At 45.4% G+C, this 14,384-nt stretch overlaps 1 protein-coding gene across 4 annotated transcripts in view; it reads left to right on the top strand.

Moving 5' to 3' along the window:
- PBX3 (PBX homeobox 3) overlaps positions 1-11,590 on the top strand; it is a 181,917-nt gene extending 170,327 nt beyond the window's left edge. For 2 of the 4 annotated variants that reach the window (XM_058159061.1, XM_058159063.1), the window contains 2 exons: positions 181-270; positions 8,145-11,588. In XM_058159061.1, coding sequence (XP_058015044.1) covers positions 181-270; positions 8,145-8,237 — 183 coding nt within the window. In that variant the 3' untranslated portion in view covers positions 8,238-11,588. Of the gene's footprint in view, positions 1-180; positions 271-8,144 lie in introns of all 4 variants that reach the window. The other 2 variants (XM_058159064.1, XM_058159062.1) reach the window with 2 other exon arrangements.
- Positions 11,591-14,384: the final 2,794 nt, after the last annotated feature.

Raw genomic sequence — 14,384 nt, 5'->3', positions numbered from 1 at the left:
AAGCGAAGATTCTAGCCCTCGTGGGGTATCCATCGTTCTTTCTCCAGGAACGTTTTGCGAGAAGGGACACCTCCTCTTCCCCCTTTCCGTTCTCCACCTCCAAAATAGCTCTGCATTGTTCAGAAGTTCAGTTTGCGGGCAAGTCAACACGTTCTCCTTCCTTGTGTTTTTCTGCTGCAGGTGGATACCCTGCGTCATGTTATCAATCAGACGGGAGGATACAGTGACGGTCTGGGAGGAAATTCACTGTACAGTCCACATAATTTAAATGTGAGTTCCCGTCGATGGGGCGGCGTCCTTTGGGCCAGGGCTCGGTTGAGCCACCGCATGCTCCCTTCCTTCTGGCCAGGAAGGCGGTGACTCTGAAGATCTGTCACCAAAACAGCGGGGTGGTTGGACTCTCCCAATAAACATGGTTTGTGAATGTTGGGTTGAAATCTAACTTGGGGGTGGGGTGGGGAGGGGAGAAGAAACAGCTTTATTGTAAAACAAAAGAATGTGGAGACTCTAGAAAGGGTGCAGAGAAGAGCAACCAAGATGATTAGGGGACTGGAGGTTAAAACATGTGAAGAACGGTTGCAGGAACTGGGTATGTCGGTTGTTAGTTGCGGAGTCTTATCCGACCGATCGCGACCCCATGGGCAACGTTCCTCCAGGCCTTCATCCTCTGGATGTGTATATCTGTGTATGGATGGATGGGTATGTCTCGTTTAATGAAAAGAAGGACCAGGGGAGGGATGATAACAGTCTTCCAGTATCTCAAGGGCTGCCCCAAAGAAGAGGGAGTCAAGCTATTCTCCAAAGCACCAGAAGGCAGGACAAGAAGCAACGGGTGGAAACTCATCAAGGAGAGAAGCAACTTAGAACTAAGGAGACATTTCCTGACAGTTAGAACAATTAGTCTGTGGAACGGCTTGCCTCCAGAAGTTGCGAATGCTCCAACACTGGAAGCGTTTAAGAAGATGTTGGATAACCACTTGTCTGAAATGGTTTACGGTCGCATGCTCAAGCAGGGGGTGGATTAGATGACCTCCAAGGCCCCTTCCAACTCTGTCATTCAGGATGTCACAGGAGCTCGGACCAATGTCTCTTCGACCAAAAATCGTGCAGGATCTCCGTGCTCACTCTGGCCTCCTTTGTCCAGAGACAAATTCTCCCCTTCTTCTCCTAGGCAGAAAGCGTCTTTCGATCAAGGGACAGGAAGAAAAAAAAAAACTAAACCCAGCTCTGCATTTTTGCTGCGGCATTAACATAAGCGGGGATTTTTTCTTCTCTCTCCTTCAAAAGAAGTCTCCCAATCTCTCTCTCTCTCTCTCTCTCTCTCTCTCTCTCTCTTTTTATTTCTCCCATCAAACTGAACCAGAAAGGTTAAGGGGGAGAAAAAAAAACCCAAACAGATGAGAAATTTCCAGCCCATTTTCAGGAACTCGGAGCTAATCCATTCCTTCTCTCTCTCTCTCTCGATCTGGTATTAAACCCCTCCGAGTTTAATTTTAATTTTAAATAGCTGGTCAGAAACCAGCCTCATCTGGCAGGGGGGACTGGAGGCCTCACCTAGAGATGGATAGGTGACCTCGACAGCAGTTCTTGTAGGGAAGCGAAAAGCAATCTAGAAGGACGGGAAACCCAGGAACAAAAGTTGGTGGCTGCGTCTTGCCTTAGAAAAAGCTCCCGGGAGAAATCTCTCTGGCCGGGTTTTTCTGCAGCTGAGGTCAGCTTGTCCTTCGCTGTTGCGCTAATGAGTCCGATCTTGTCTCCCCATTTTGTGTGTGGGGGTGTGGGGGTGTAGAAAGCTGTCACTTTGGGGGAGAAAAGTTATCTGTCCTTGTTATCGATAAGCCAAAGGAGATGGTAGAATTAAACAAGTTGGAATGGTGTAAAGTCGGGACTGCTCGGTAACCACTCCCGAAGGGAAAGGGTAAGGAAAGAGGAGTAAAGAAGGAAGAAAGTAGGTAGGCAGGCAGGTAGGTAGGAAAGAAGGGAGGGAGAAGAAAGGATAGGTGGAGAAGAAGGAGGAGAAGATAGAAGGTTAGAAAGGATGGTAGTGAGAAGTGGGAAAGAGGCGGGGAAGTAGGAAAGCGAGGAGAAGAATGGTGAGGAAAGTCGAAGAAGGATGAGAAGGGTAGAAAGGATTAAGGGAGGGAGTGGCAGTCGAGCACCCCTGATTGAGTATAATTTGAGTATAGGATCGATTGTTGGATAAGTGATTGTATTGTACACTGGTCAAATTGTGGGAATTATTATGGAAAATAAAAAATTTTGCCCTGGATAAGCCAAAGCAGATGAGGCCAGAGCGGTGAGTTGGAGGAGCTACTGTCAGGACGGGTTCACTAAAGACTTTGCGTTTTTAAACACACACAAACGCACAAGAGGCCTCCATATCCACCTCTGCCCATCGCCCCATAATCTCCTTTTCCAGTTAAAAAAATAAAAGACGGTCACGTTAGAAACTAACTGGCCGTCACTTTCCTTTACGGGAGGACCAGCTACGGGCTGAATTTCATTCTTTGGGCGTTGTCCTCACTCATCCAGGTCATAGTTTTCCTGCTTTTCCAAGAGTCGAGTGGACTTTCTACCCTCTTTCCCCAAAAATAAGACATTCCCTGATAATAAGCCCAATCGGGCTTTTCAGCGCATGCACTAAAATACCTGAAAATAAGCCCTCCCTGAAAATATTTAAATACATGAGCAGCTGGTCCCCGCCATTTCCGCTGGTTAGGGTTAGGAAGATAAAGCTGGAAATCAGATACGATGGCAAGAGGAACCCCATCTTGCTCCAGGCGCCCCCCAAAAATAAGACCTCCCCTGAAAAATAAGGCCAAGCAAGCGCTTATTTCGTGGTTCAAAAAAATATATAAGACAGGGTCTTATTTTCGGGAAAAACACGGTAACTAACCACAAACTCCAGTTGCCTCTTGAAAAAGCACTTCTTTATGAGTCGTTGACCAATTGCAATTTCCCGGCTGCCTGATTGTAAAAATTCTAGGCAACGTTTGTTCCTTAAAAAAATCGTAAAAACACCTTCAGGAACCAGCGTGAAACTCAGCATTGTAGCATCATGTAACCAACAGCTCTCTGCGTGTTGCCACCAAACAAGGACCACTCCCTCCTTCAACAGTGGCCGTCCCGGGTGTTATTAAAGTTATTTGCTATGATTAGAATTATTCCATTGGAATATGGAATAATTGGATCCTATATGGAATATGGAATAATTCCATCCTATATGGAAACATAGGAGGAGAAGGAGGAGGATACAACTTTGAGGTCTAGAAAAAAGCCCAAGAGACGTTTATTCTACAGATTCTGTATCTTGTTCTACAGGTAGTTCTCAACTTACAACCATAATTGAAACTGGAATTAGGGCTGTAAGTCACGCTGGTCCTTCAGGAGAATGTTTGTAGTTTAGGGTTGAATTGAGGGACCCTCGGTGTTTCCTGAGCTCGATTGTTTTCTTGCAGATGTTTCATTACCTAGCTAGCTAACATCATCAGTGCTAAAAGGAAGTGGGGTTTGTGGACTGAAGGAAGAGGAAGAGGTGGTAGAGGAGGAGGAGGAGGAGGAGGAGGAGGAGGAGGGGGAAGAGGAGGAAAAACTGTGAGGTCCTTGGTGATTGATTGATTGCTTGATTTTGTCACACAGTATATATAAGCATAAGCATGAAATAACTATACAATATATAAGCATATATATAAGTATAAGTATGTAATAACTATATTAATTGGATATAACGAAAGGAAACAATAGGATAGGGAACGGTAGGCACGCTTGTGCTCTTATGCACGCCCCTTATAGACCTCTTAGGAATGGGGTGAGGTCAATGGTAGAGAGTTTTTGGTTGAAGCTTTGGGGATTTTGGGAAGAGACCACAGAGTTTCTGAGTTCTCTGAGCTTGCTTGTTTCCTGGTAGGCGTTTCATTGCCCAAATAGGTAGCATCATCAGTGCCAGAGTGTGCGGCTTGCTCCCTGTTTGTACACAGTAGCTGTGAACTGGGTTGTTTTCTCAAAGACGTTTCATTATCCAAACTAAGTAACCTCATCCATGCCAGGGCAGTAGAGTGACATGCCACTGTTGGTTACCACTGTTCTAAATTTGGGGTTCTGGTTGGCATTGGGGTGGAGCATGCTAAAATAAGAGCTCCGAAGAGCAGGACCGAGTAGAATCTCCAGCAGAATTCTGCATCGGAGCACTATTAGGAAAGATTTTCCCCTTGTTCCTCTTCCTTCTCTCCCACTCGCCAGCGGAGTAAATATTAATGATTTTCAAAGTGATTGAAAACATTCGCTCGAGGGGGAGGCTGGGGAAAATCCCATTAAACACTCAAATCTTTTTTTTTCTCCCTCCTTCTTCTCCTCCCCCCCCTTCCCCGCCCCCTCCCCACCGCTGGAAATGTCAAATCTTTCTTTTGGGGTTGGGTTGTTGTTGTTTTTTAATAAATAACACATAATCACCCACAACAAACCATATAAAAAGCCTTTTAGTTGCTGTTTCTCTCTTTCTCTCTCTCTCTCTCTCTTTTTTGTATTTAAGTGTTTTGAGATGCTTCAGAGAATTTGCGATATCCTTATCAGCGTGATAAAATATGAAAGCCGTTGATAGCTAGCAGCGTTTTGGGGTTGTTGGGGTTTTTTTTGTTGTTGTTGTGGGTTTGTTTGTTTTTTGGCGGGGGATGTGAATTCCATCTTGGCTGATGAGGTCTGATAAGGCACCGCTATATTATACAGTCCATAATCTCCAACCACCAGTGTTTGGAGGGTGTTTGGAGGGTTGTAAGGATTAATTTATTTGGGGCAGGGAGGGAAGGAGGGAAGGAAGAAAGGAAGGAAGGAAGGAAAGCTGGGGAGGGTGAAGAAGCCCCAGCTGACACTCTGTCTCCCAGCTGCCAAGCCGAGTAAAAAATATTGTACGTTCGTGTTTATAAATCTGGATAAAGTGGGTATGATGTTCACTTCGGATGGAATATCTTTAGACGTGAATCTGTAGGAGATGAGAAGAATCTTTTAAAAAAAAGAAAAGAAGAACATCTGAATTGATTGGAAAGAGAGAAAAACACACACACACACCCGCCGCGTTGATTTATTTTAAACTTTTGCCAGTCAGGAGGCACTGAAAAAAAACCCCCAAACCCGTTCAGATTCCAGCTGCTGTTTCGTTCGCCCCAAATGCGTTGCTTTGTTTCCTGAAACGCTCGTTTTACCTTCCCTGGCTGGCCTTTTTCAGCCCCCACCGTCCTCATACAATCACGATTTATTTTATTACTTAACTTAATTAAACAAATTTATACTCTGTAGCCGGCCAACTCTCATATAGGTGACTCCGGCTGGCTTACAACATGTAAAAAATGTTTTAAAAATCCATCATGAAATAAAACTGTTCAAAAGGGGAAAGGAAAAAAAAACACAACCACCTACCCACCCCATGGCAGCACCAGTACAATAAAATTATAACCACTTGACTGATTCCTGTTTCCATGTGCAGTCCTTAGGCCTGCTGACAAAGCCATGTTTTTAGGGCTTCCTGAAATTAAATTTAAATTTAGGATTTAATCTCCTGTGCGTTGCAGATCTCTTTGCCTCTGCTTCATGGCTCGGAAAGGAGAGCCACGTTTCTGCAGGGCTGGATGGAGAGCGCACCACCAGGGGGTAACATCTACTTAGAATGGATGGAAGGAAGGAGAAAAGAGAGAGAGAGAGAGAGAGAGAGAGAGGACAAGAGGAGAAAGAGAGAAAGAAAAGAGAGAGGGAAAGGAAAGGGGGAGGCAGAAAGGAGAAAGAAAAAGAAAAGAAAGAGGGAGGGAGGGAGGGAGGAAAAGGAAAGGGAGAGGAAGAAAGAAGAAAAAAAGCAAACGGAAAAGAAAGAGACAAGCAAGGGAAAAAGGAGAAGAAGGGAAGGAAGGAAGGAAGGAAGGAAGGAAGGAAGGAAGGAAGGAAGGAAGGAAGGAAGGAGACAAGCAAGGAAAAAAGGAGATAAGGAAGAAAGAGGGAGGGAAAGAAGGAAGGAAGGAAGGAAGGAAGGAAAGGGACAAGCAAGGAAAATAGGAGACAAGAAAGAAAGGGAGGGAGGGAAGGAAGGAAGGAAAGAGATAAGCAAGGAAAGTAGGAGGGAGGGAAGGAAGGAAGGAAGGAAGGAAGGAAGGAAGGAAGGAAGGAAGGAAGGAAGGAAGGAAGGAAGGAAGGAAGGAAGGAAGGAAGGAAAGAGACAGGGACATAATCCTAGACACAACTTAGAAAGGTTACATTCCAAAGCATCCCTCCTTTGCTTCTCCTCTTTCTCCCGCTCACCTTTCAAGCCACGGTCCTTTTATGGTTGGAACCTGCTCTAGAAATTGGCCACCAGCTCTGTCCAGGTCAGAGGCTGTTTCGCCCTCCTGGGTTGCCAAGCCAGGGCAGGGCCCCCTGCTGCCAGTGCCAAGCTCCCGCCAGTCGCTCTGCCTTGCTCCCACCCAGCCTTACTCCCGTCATTTCCACTGAGCGTTCCCTTTCCAGCCGGCCGGCCCCGCGCCAAGCCTCGTTTTTCGGACCGACATAAAAACACGGTACGACAAGCTGCCCTTCCGCGGCGGGAATCCGATCCGACGTCGATTCAAGCGATCGCTTCAATGGGCCGCAACGGGAGAAACGAGGCCGCATCTCGGCACACTAAGGCGCTGCGGGGCCAGCAACAGGCCGAGATGTCGGGGGGGGTGTCTCGGAAAAGGGGAGTGGGTGGGAAAGAATGGAGTTCTCTGGATGGGTCAATTGGACCATAGACTGAGTTTTTCTCCTTCTCTGCTTTCTGGCTTGGCCTTTGCTCCGAGGTTGTTGCACTCGGCGGGAGACTCGGCCCTTGTCTCCGCCAACTTCTAAGCGACCCTGACGTGTGCCCAGAAGGGCGCTTTTTGCTTTTTAAAAAAATGAAATTAAAAGCCAGCCCTGTTAAGAGTTTCCTTCCCCGTCTCTTCTGTGACACGAGCGTTTTCAGAAAGTTGTTCCTTTGCTGGAAGGCTTCAGGCTCGGCTCGCGCTGCTGTCAAAGCAGGCATCGGGCATCAGGCTCAGGTGGCTCGACCTCCAGAGGAGAGAGGGGATGGAAGAGGGCAGAGGAGGTGGCATGGATCACATTGAGAGGGGGGAGAATGGGGGGGGGGAGAGACAGACCTCCTGGAACAATCTTAAAGGACAGGAGAGAAAACTTGACCACTCATCTTCCTTTCACTAAATCTGTTTGCAAGGTCAACAATTGGCAGTTATTCTGATAAGCCTTTTCCTTCCTTCCTTCCTTCCTTCCTTCTTTCCTTCCTTCCTTCCTTCCTTCCTTCCTTCCTTCCTTCCTTCCTTCCTTCCTTCCTTCCTTCCTTCCTTCCTTCCTTCCTTCCTTGTCTGTCCGTCCACCTTCCTTCCCTCCCTCCCTCTCCAATGTCTGTCCATCCGTCTGTCCACCCACCCACCCTCCTTCCTTCCTTCCTTCCTTCTTCCCTCCCTCTCTCCCTCTCTCCCTCCTCCCCTTCTACCTAACCCTAACCCTTCCTTCCTTGTCTGTCCATCCACCTTCCTTCCCTCCCTCTCAAATGTCTGTCCATCCATCCACCCACCCTTCCTCTCTTCCCTCCCTCCTGCCTCCCTCCCTTCCCTTCCTTTCCCGTTTCCTTTCCCCTCTCTCCTGCAAGAAAGCAACACAGCTCAGAGCTTCTGTATATAAACAGAAAGCCCCACGCTCCCTTGTAACACTGATGATGTTACGTAGTTGGGTAATGAAATGTCTTCAAGAAAAACAACCCCGCTCAGAGAACACCAAGGACCTCCACAGATTTTGCTTTGTTTTTATTTCTAAGGAGAAGAAAATTTTGGTGAAACGCTCAAAGAATTTTGGATTTCTTTGACTCCATGGATTAATTGTTCACGCTGTCAGGAAATTCCTCCTTAATTCCAGGTTGTTTCTCTCCTCAATCAGTTTCCATCCGTTGCTTCTTGTCCTGCCCTCAGGTGCTTTGGAGAATACGTTGACCTCTCTCTTCTTTGTGGCAGCCTCTCAAATATTGGAAGATGCTTTCTTAACATCCTTCCTTAAACTAGCCATACCCAATTCCTTGGGAATTGCCAAAGGATTCCCAAAGTGATGTCACATCCATTCTCCTGACTCCCTTTTCTTTCTTTCTTCCCTTTCTCCAGGCAAATGGAGGCTGGCAGGATGCGACCACTCCATCTTCTGTGACTTCTCCGACAGAAGGCCCGGGAAGCGTGCACTCCGATACCTCTAACTAATCTCCCGACAAGTCCTTCCTCTCCCCGCCCCTCCTCTCCTCTTCCCCTTCTCGCCCCGCCATGCGCTGAGATGCCTTCTCTCTTCGTTCGTCATCCCAGAAGAGAAAGACAAGAAGAAATAAAAGAGAGAAAAAAAACCCCAAAAGAAATCTTTTCTCAGCCCGCCACGGAGAACCCTTTCTTCTGCACCACCTTGTCGTACCACAAAATTTGGGCTCCTTTGATTTGTGGTGTTGAGATCTTTAAAAAAAAAACACAGATTTTTTTTTCTCCCCCACTCTTCCCGGATGGTGTGGTTTTAAACCTTCGTACGTCGAACTCACCGAGAGATGCGCACTCACTCCTTATTAAGGGGGGGGAAAAAATTAAAAAATAAACCACCAAGCACTTTATCCAGCTGAGGGCCAAGATGGCGCCTGGTTTTGTCCTGTTCTCCAGCGGATTCTTAAAAGATGGCCGCCTCGTCGTTGGCGTCTTGGCTTGAAGAGGTCGTCGAAGACTTTTATTCTTAAGAATAAACTCAAGTTTTATCAGCGCCAGACTGAGCTGGTGACGGGGTGGGGGGTTTTGGGGTGGGGGGAGAAGAGCTGGGAGACTTTCACACACCCCAACCCACCCAATTTCCGCCGCCGTTGGAAGGGAGTTGCCCAACTTTAGTTGTGCCCGGTTTTTCGGAGCAGGGCGAAACTTGTTCTTTTCTCAACGCTTCCTTGCTTTTCTGCTGATATTTGTCTTTCTTCCTTTTGAACTTCCGCAACCGATGATAGCACAGTCCTCTTCTCCTCCTGGTCCGTTGTCCGGCACAGACAATCCTTGTGAGGCGGAGACACTGGCTTTTGATGTTTGCAAATATATATATATATATATATATTTATCTGTATCTATCTATCTATATATATATATTAAAACCCGGTTGCCAAGTTTGACAGTCCACGTTGAGTTGCATCCGCCGAGGTTTGGCCATCGCTCCTCCGCGTTGGCTGATGGCCGCTGTTTTCCGGAGTGTTGTATATAGTGTAGCTAAAAAAGAATATTTATACATCTCACCAATCAAAACACAGCTTTATTACCTCATGCGAACCAATAGAATCATTCTTTAGCTTAGAGTGCTCACTACTACCTCTAAACCAGCCTTCTTCAACCTGGGATTCTCAAAATGTCATAGACCGATCAGCCTTTACCATCACTGGGGTCAGCCGTGTCTTCTGGGGCTGATGGGAATTGTAGTCCAACACACCCAGAGGGTGCTGGGTTGAGGAAGCCTGCTCTAAACAATACTCACGCTGTACTTTCTATTCTTCTTGTTTTTCACCCCTTCCTCTTTAATCTCTTCCCTCCTTTATTTTCCGACTGTTTTATTTTTTGACCATCTCGTAACCAATTCTTTCAGTTCTTTCTCCACATAACTGTACATTGTAATCTTTTAAAAAAATAAGGAAAAAGAAAAACGTTTTGTTTTTTTGTTTTTTTAGAAAAAGAAAAAAAAGGAAAAAAAAATTCCAGGTTGCGTTTGTGACTTTTGAAAAAAAAACAACAACACCTGATTCTATATATAAATATAAATATATATATACATACATATATATATATATATATATATTAAAAAACAACAACAACCCAGACATCCTTTGAAGCTTTGAAATAGAAATTTTGAGTTTCGAAGCTAAAACAGTCAAACTGTTTGTACATACTGAGAAACATTTTGAATGTCCTTTCATCCTGTTACGATCTTAATTCACGCGAAAGAAGAAGAAGAAGAAGAAGAAGAAAGAGAAAAAACAAAAAAACTGAAGCCGATAATGGATTGTAAAGGAGACCGCGTTCTTGATATTCAATATATTTCACCCTGTATAATTAGGGAAAGGGGATGGGTGGGTGCCCTTTATTTTTTCTTTCTTTCTTTCTTTCTTTCTTTCTTTCTTAATTTTTTTCCCTCTTTTATATAGTATGCGATTCTGAACCTGATTGGCTGAATTGCAAAAAAAAAAAAAAAAAGTGGCAAGTGATTCTAATTGTATTAAACCGTTTGGTGTTACTTTTTAATTGGATTACACCCTGAACTGAATTCTTCCCTTGTGGTAGTTCTGTGTAGTCTGGAACCATGAATAAAACTTTTTTTTCCTTTCATGAGATCGAACGTGGATCGGATTTCTTGTCCCCGTTGGCTATCCATCTAGGTCAGGTTGGAAAAACGGAGGCCGGGCAGGAAATTCTGCCAAAGAAGAAATGCCAGGGACCTTCTTGCCTGACAATAAGCCACGTTGGCTAAAGTAGATGGGCTTTGGAGTCTTCCAACGTTCATAAGTCTTCTAGCTAACTCCCATCATCCCTGACAAGAAGCCATGTCGGCTAAAGTAGATGGGCTTTGGAGTCTTCCAGCGTTCATAAGTCTTCTAGGTAACTCCCGCCATCCCTGACAATAAATCACGTCAGCTAAAGTAGATGGCCTTTGGAGTCTTCCAACGTTCATAAGTCTTCTAGCTAACTCCCGCCATCCCTGACAATAAGCCATGTCGGCTAAAGTAGATGGGCTTTGGAGTCTTCCAGCGTTCATAAGTCTTCTAGCTAACTCCCGCCATCCCTGACAATAAGCCATGTTGGCTAAAGTAGATGGGCTTTGGAGTTTTCCAAAGTTCATAACTCTTCTAGCTAGCTCCCACCATCCCTGACAATAAGCCATGTTGGCTAAAGTAGATGGCCTTTGGAGTCTTCCAACGTTCATAAGTCTTCTAGCTAACTCCCACCATCCCTGACAAGAAGCCATGTCGGCTAAAGTAGATGGGCTTTGGAGTCTTCCAGCGTTCATAAGTCTTCTAGCTAACTCCCATCATCCCTGACAAGAAGCCACGTTGGCTAAAGTAGGTGGGTTTCAAGTACACGTTGCTGGTTCTAGATATGCTTCAAAGACTCTTGCTTGAAGAACCTGTAAATATATACAATTAAAGCTTGGTTGCTGCTGCTCTTTGATTGTGTTGGTGGTGATAGCGATGATGGTGTGTTTTGGGTTGTTTATACACACCCCCTTCAATTTCATCTACTCTGCTTCTGTCGTCTCTTGCGGGTTCCATTAAAAAAAGAGCTCTATTCAATTAATGTCTCCTTGAAAAAGAAGATGCGAGGGGATCTGTTCAGAGGCTTGAAACTGCCCAGAACCCAGATGAGGGTCTTCAGAATCCAGAACCCAATCCTCACGTGTTCACCCCAGTCCAACAGGCTCCCTGGGAGAAGGAGGCATAGAGCTCAGCTTCCTTCAGCATCTCCAAGGCTTTCCAGATCAAAAACGCCGTCTAAAATTTCAGTCTATAGGGCCTCTTGTGGCTCAACAGACTAACACAGCTGCCTGCAATTACTGCAGGTTCTAGTCCCACCAGGCCCAAGGTTGACAGCCTTCCATCCTTTATAAGGTAGGTAAAATGAGGACCCAGATTGTTGGGGGCAATAAGTTGACTTTGTATATAAATATACAAATAGGATGAAGACTATTGCTAACATAGTGTAAGCCGCCCTGAGTCTTCGGAGAAGGGCGGGATATAAATGCGAATTAAAAAAAAAAGTCTAAAGCATTCTCCCTTGACGTGTGGAAGGAAGAGGGAGGAAGGAACGAAGGAAGGGGGAGAGAGAGAGAGAATGAAGGAAGAGAGAGAGAGGAAGGAAGAAGGAAGTGAAGGAAGGGAGAGAGAGAGGAAGAAGGAAGAGAGGAAGGAAGGAAGGAAGGGAGAGAAGAAGGAAGGAAGGAAAGGAAGGGAGAGAGAGAGAAGAAGAAGGAAGGAAGAGAGAGGAAGGAAAGAAGGAAGAGAGGAAGGAAGGAAAGAATAGCAATAGCCCTTAGACTTACTTCACAGTGCTTTACAGCCCTCTCTAAACAGTTTGTAGAAGAGCCAGCCTCTTGCCCCCAACAATCTGAGTCCTCATTTTACTCACCTCGGAAGGACGGTAGGCTGAGTCAACCTTGAGCCAGGTGAGATTCCAACTGCCGAATTGCAGGCAGCCGGCAGTCAGCAGAAGTAGCCTGTAGTACTGTACTCTTAACCTCTACGCCACCTACACTCTGGGAAGGAAGGAAGGAAGGTGGCAAAATGTCATAACTGCCTCACTCAGCAACAGAAATTGGGGGCTCAATTGTAGTCATAAGTCGAGGACTCTCTGTAAAGAGACGGTTAGCTCTCCATTGCGCTGAAAGCCATGTTATTTTGAGATGGTCTTCCTTGTCCTCGGTGACCTGGCCAATCCATTGCCGGCCTCTTGATTAATGAGACAAACGAAAGGAAGGCCTTTGTTCCTGCAACGGTCCTTGAAGGAAACCCTTGGACCGTGAACCCTTAGCTATTTAGAGATGGGACAACAAAACAGGAAGAGGACTTAGAGGTGAAGCCTCCCTCTGGGAAGGGTCATTTCCTACGGTGTCTTGTGGGTCACAGAAAGGTGATGTCTGAAAAGCCACCAGGGCAACATCCGAAGTGGCCCAAATCCACCAGAACATCACTTGCAGAAAAGGTTCACCTCAAATCTATCCCTCAAAACAGAGGGATAGAATCAAGATCACGTGAAGTGTTAGTGCCATTTTATAATGCCTTGGTAAGGCCACACTTGGAATACTGCATTCAGTTTTGGTCGCCACGATGTAAAAAAGATGCTGAGACTCATAAAGAGTGCAGAGAAGAGCAACAAAGAGGATTAGGGGATTGGAGGCTAAAACATATGAAGAACGGTTGCAGGAACTCGGTATGTCTAGTTTAATAAAAAGAAGGACTAGGGGAGACATGATAGAAGTCTTCCAATATCTCAGGGGTTGCCACAAAGAAGAGGGAGTCAAACTATTCTCCAAAGCACCTGAGGGTAGAACAAGAAGCAATGAGTGGAAACTGATCAAGGAAAGAAGCAACTTAGAACTAAGGAGAAATTTCCTGACAGAACAATTAATAAGTGGAACGACTTGCCTTCAGAAGTTGTGAATGCTCCAACACTGGAAATTTTTAAGAAAATGTTGGATAACCATCTGACTGAGATGGTGTAGGGTTTCCTGCCTGGGCAGGGGGTTGGACTAGAAGGCCTCCAAGGCCCCTTCCAACTCTGTTGTTATATTATATTATATTATATAAATCCAGATTTGTGGACACATAAAAAAGACCTTTGGGTGCCTGTTGCTATATGTGAGGGTGTTTTTTTTGGTCAGAAATAGGTTTATCTACACTTATGGTGAGTTTTCCTAGACTCCGTCTTTCCTTTCTCCTTTGTTCAAAAAAGATGTTGAGATCCAAAAGAGAGTCCGGAGAAGAAGAACCGTGATGATAAAGGATCTGGAGGCTAAATCAGATGATTTAGTGGTTGAGGGAATTAGGAATGTCCAGCTTATTTGAAGAGGACATGATGACTGTCTTCTAGTACTTGAGGGGCTCTCTCAGAGAAAATGGAGATGGAGTCACTGAAGCAGTAGGCATGAGCTTAAACGGACTCCAGAGGATGGTAGAGGATAGGAAGGCCTGGAGGAACGTTGTCCATGGGGGTCGCGATGGGTCGGGCACGACTTCCCAACTAACAATAACAACACAGAGAAGAGGGGACTGACATGTTCTCCAAAGTATCTGAAGGTAGGACAGGAAGTGATGAGTGGAAGTTCATCAAAGAGAGATCCAACCAGGGCTTCTGGTGGCTCAGCAGACTAAGTCTATCTGTTATTAACACAGCTGCTTGCAATTACTGCAGATTCAAGTCCCACCAGGCCCAAGGTTGACTCAGCCTTCCATCCTTTATAAGGTAGGTAAAATGAGGGCCCAGATTGTTGGGGGCAATAAAGTTGACTTTGTATATAATATAAAAATGGATGAAGACTATTGCTTAACATAGTGTAAGCCGCCTGAGTCTTCGGAGAAGGGCGGGATATAAATTCAAATTTAAAAAAAAACAAAACCAGAAATTTCCAGATAGTAAGAACAATTGATCGATGGGACAGCTTACCTTCAGAAGTTGTGGATGGTCCATCATCCACAACTGGAGGTCTTCAAAAATACTGGACAACCTTTGGACTGGAATGGTATACAGGTCCTGCCTTGAGCAGAAGGTTGGACTACAACAACAACAACAACAATAATAATAATATTTTAATTTTTATACCGCCCTTCTCCTGAAGGACTCAGGGCGGTGAGCAGC

This window comes from Ahaetulla prasina, chromosome 16 (genome assembly GCF_028640845.1).
Source record: "Ahaetulla prasina isolate Xishuangbanna chromosome 16, ASM2864084v1, whole genome shotgun sequence".
NCBI lineage: Eukaryota > Metazoa > Chordata > Lepidosauria > Squamata > Colubridae > Ahaetulla > Ahaetulla prasina.
The sequence above is the reverse complement of the archived record's forward strand: the minus strand, read 5'-3'. Positions and strand labels throughout refer to the sequence as shown.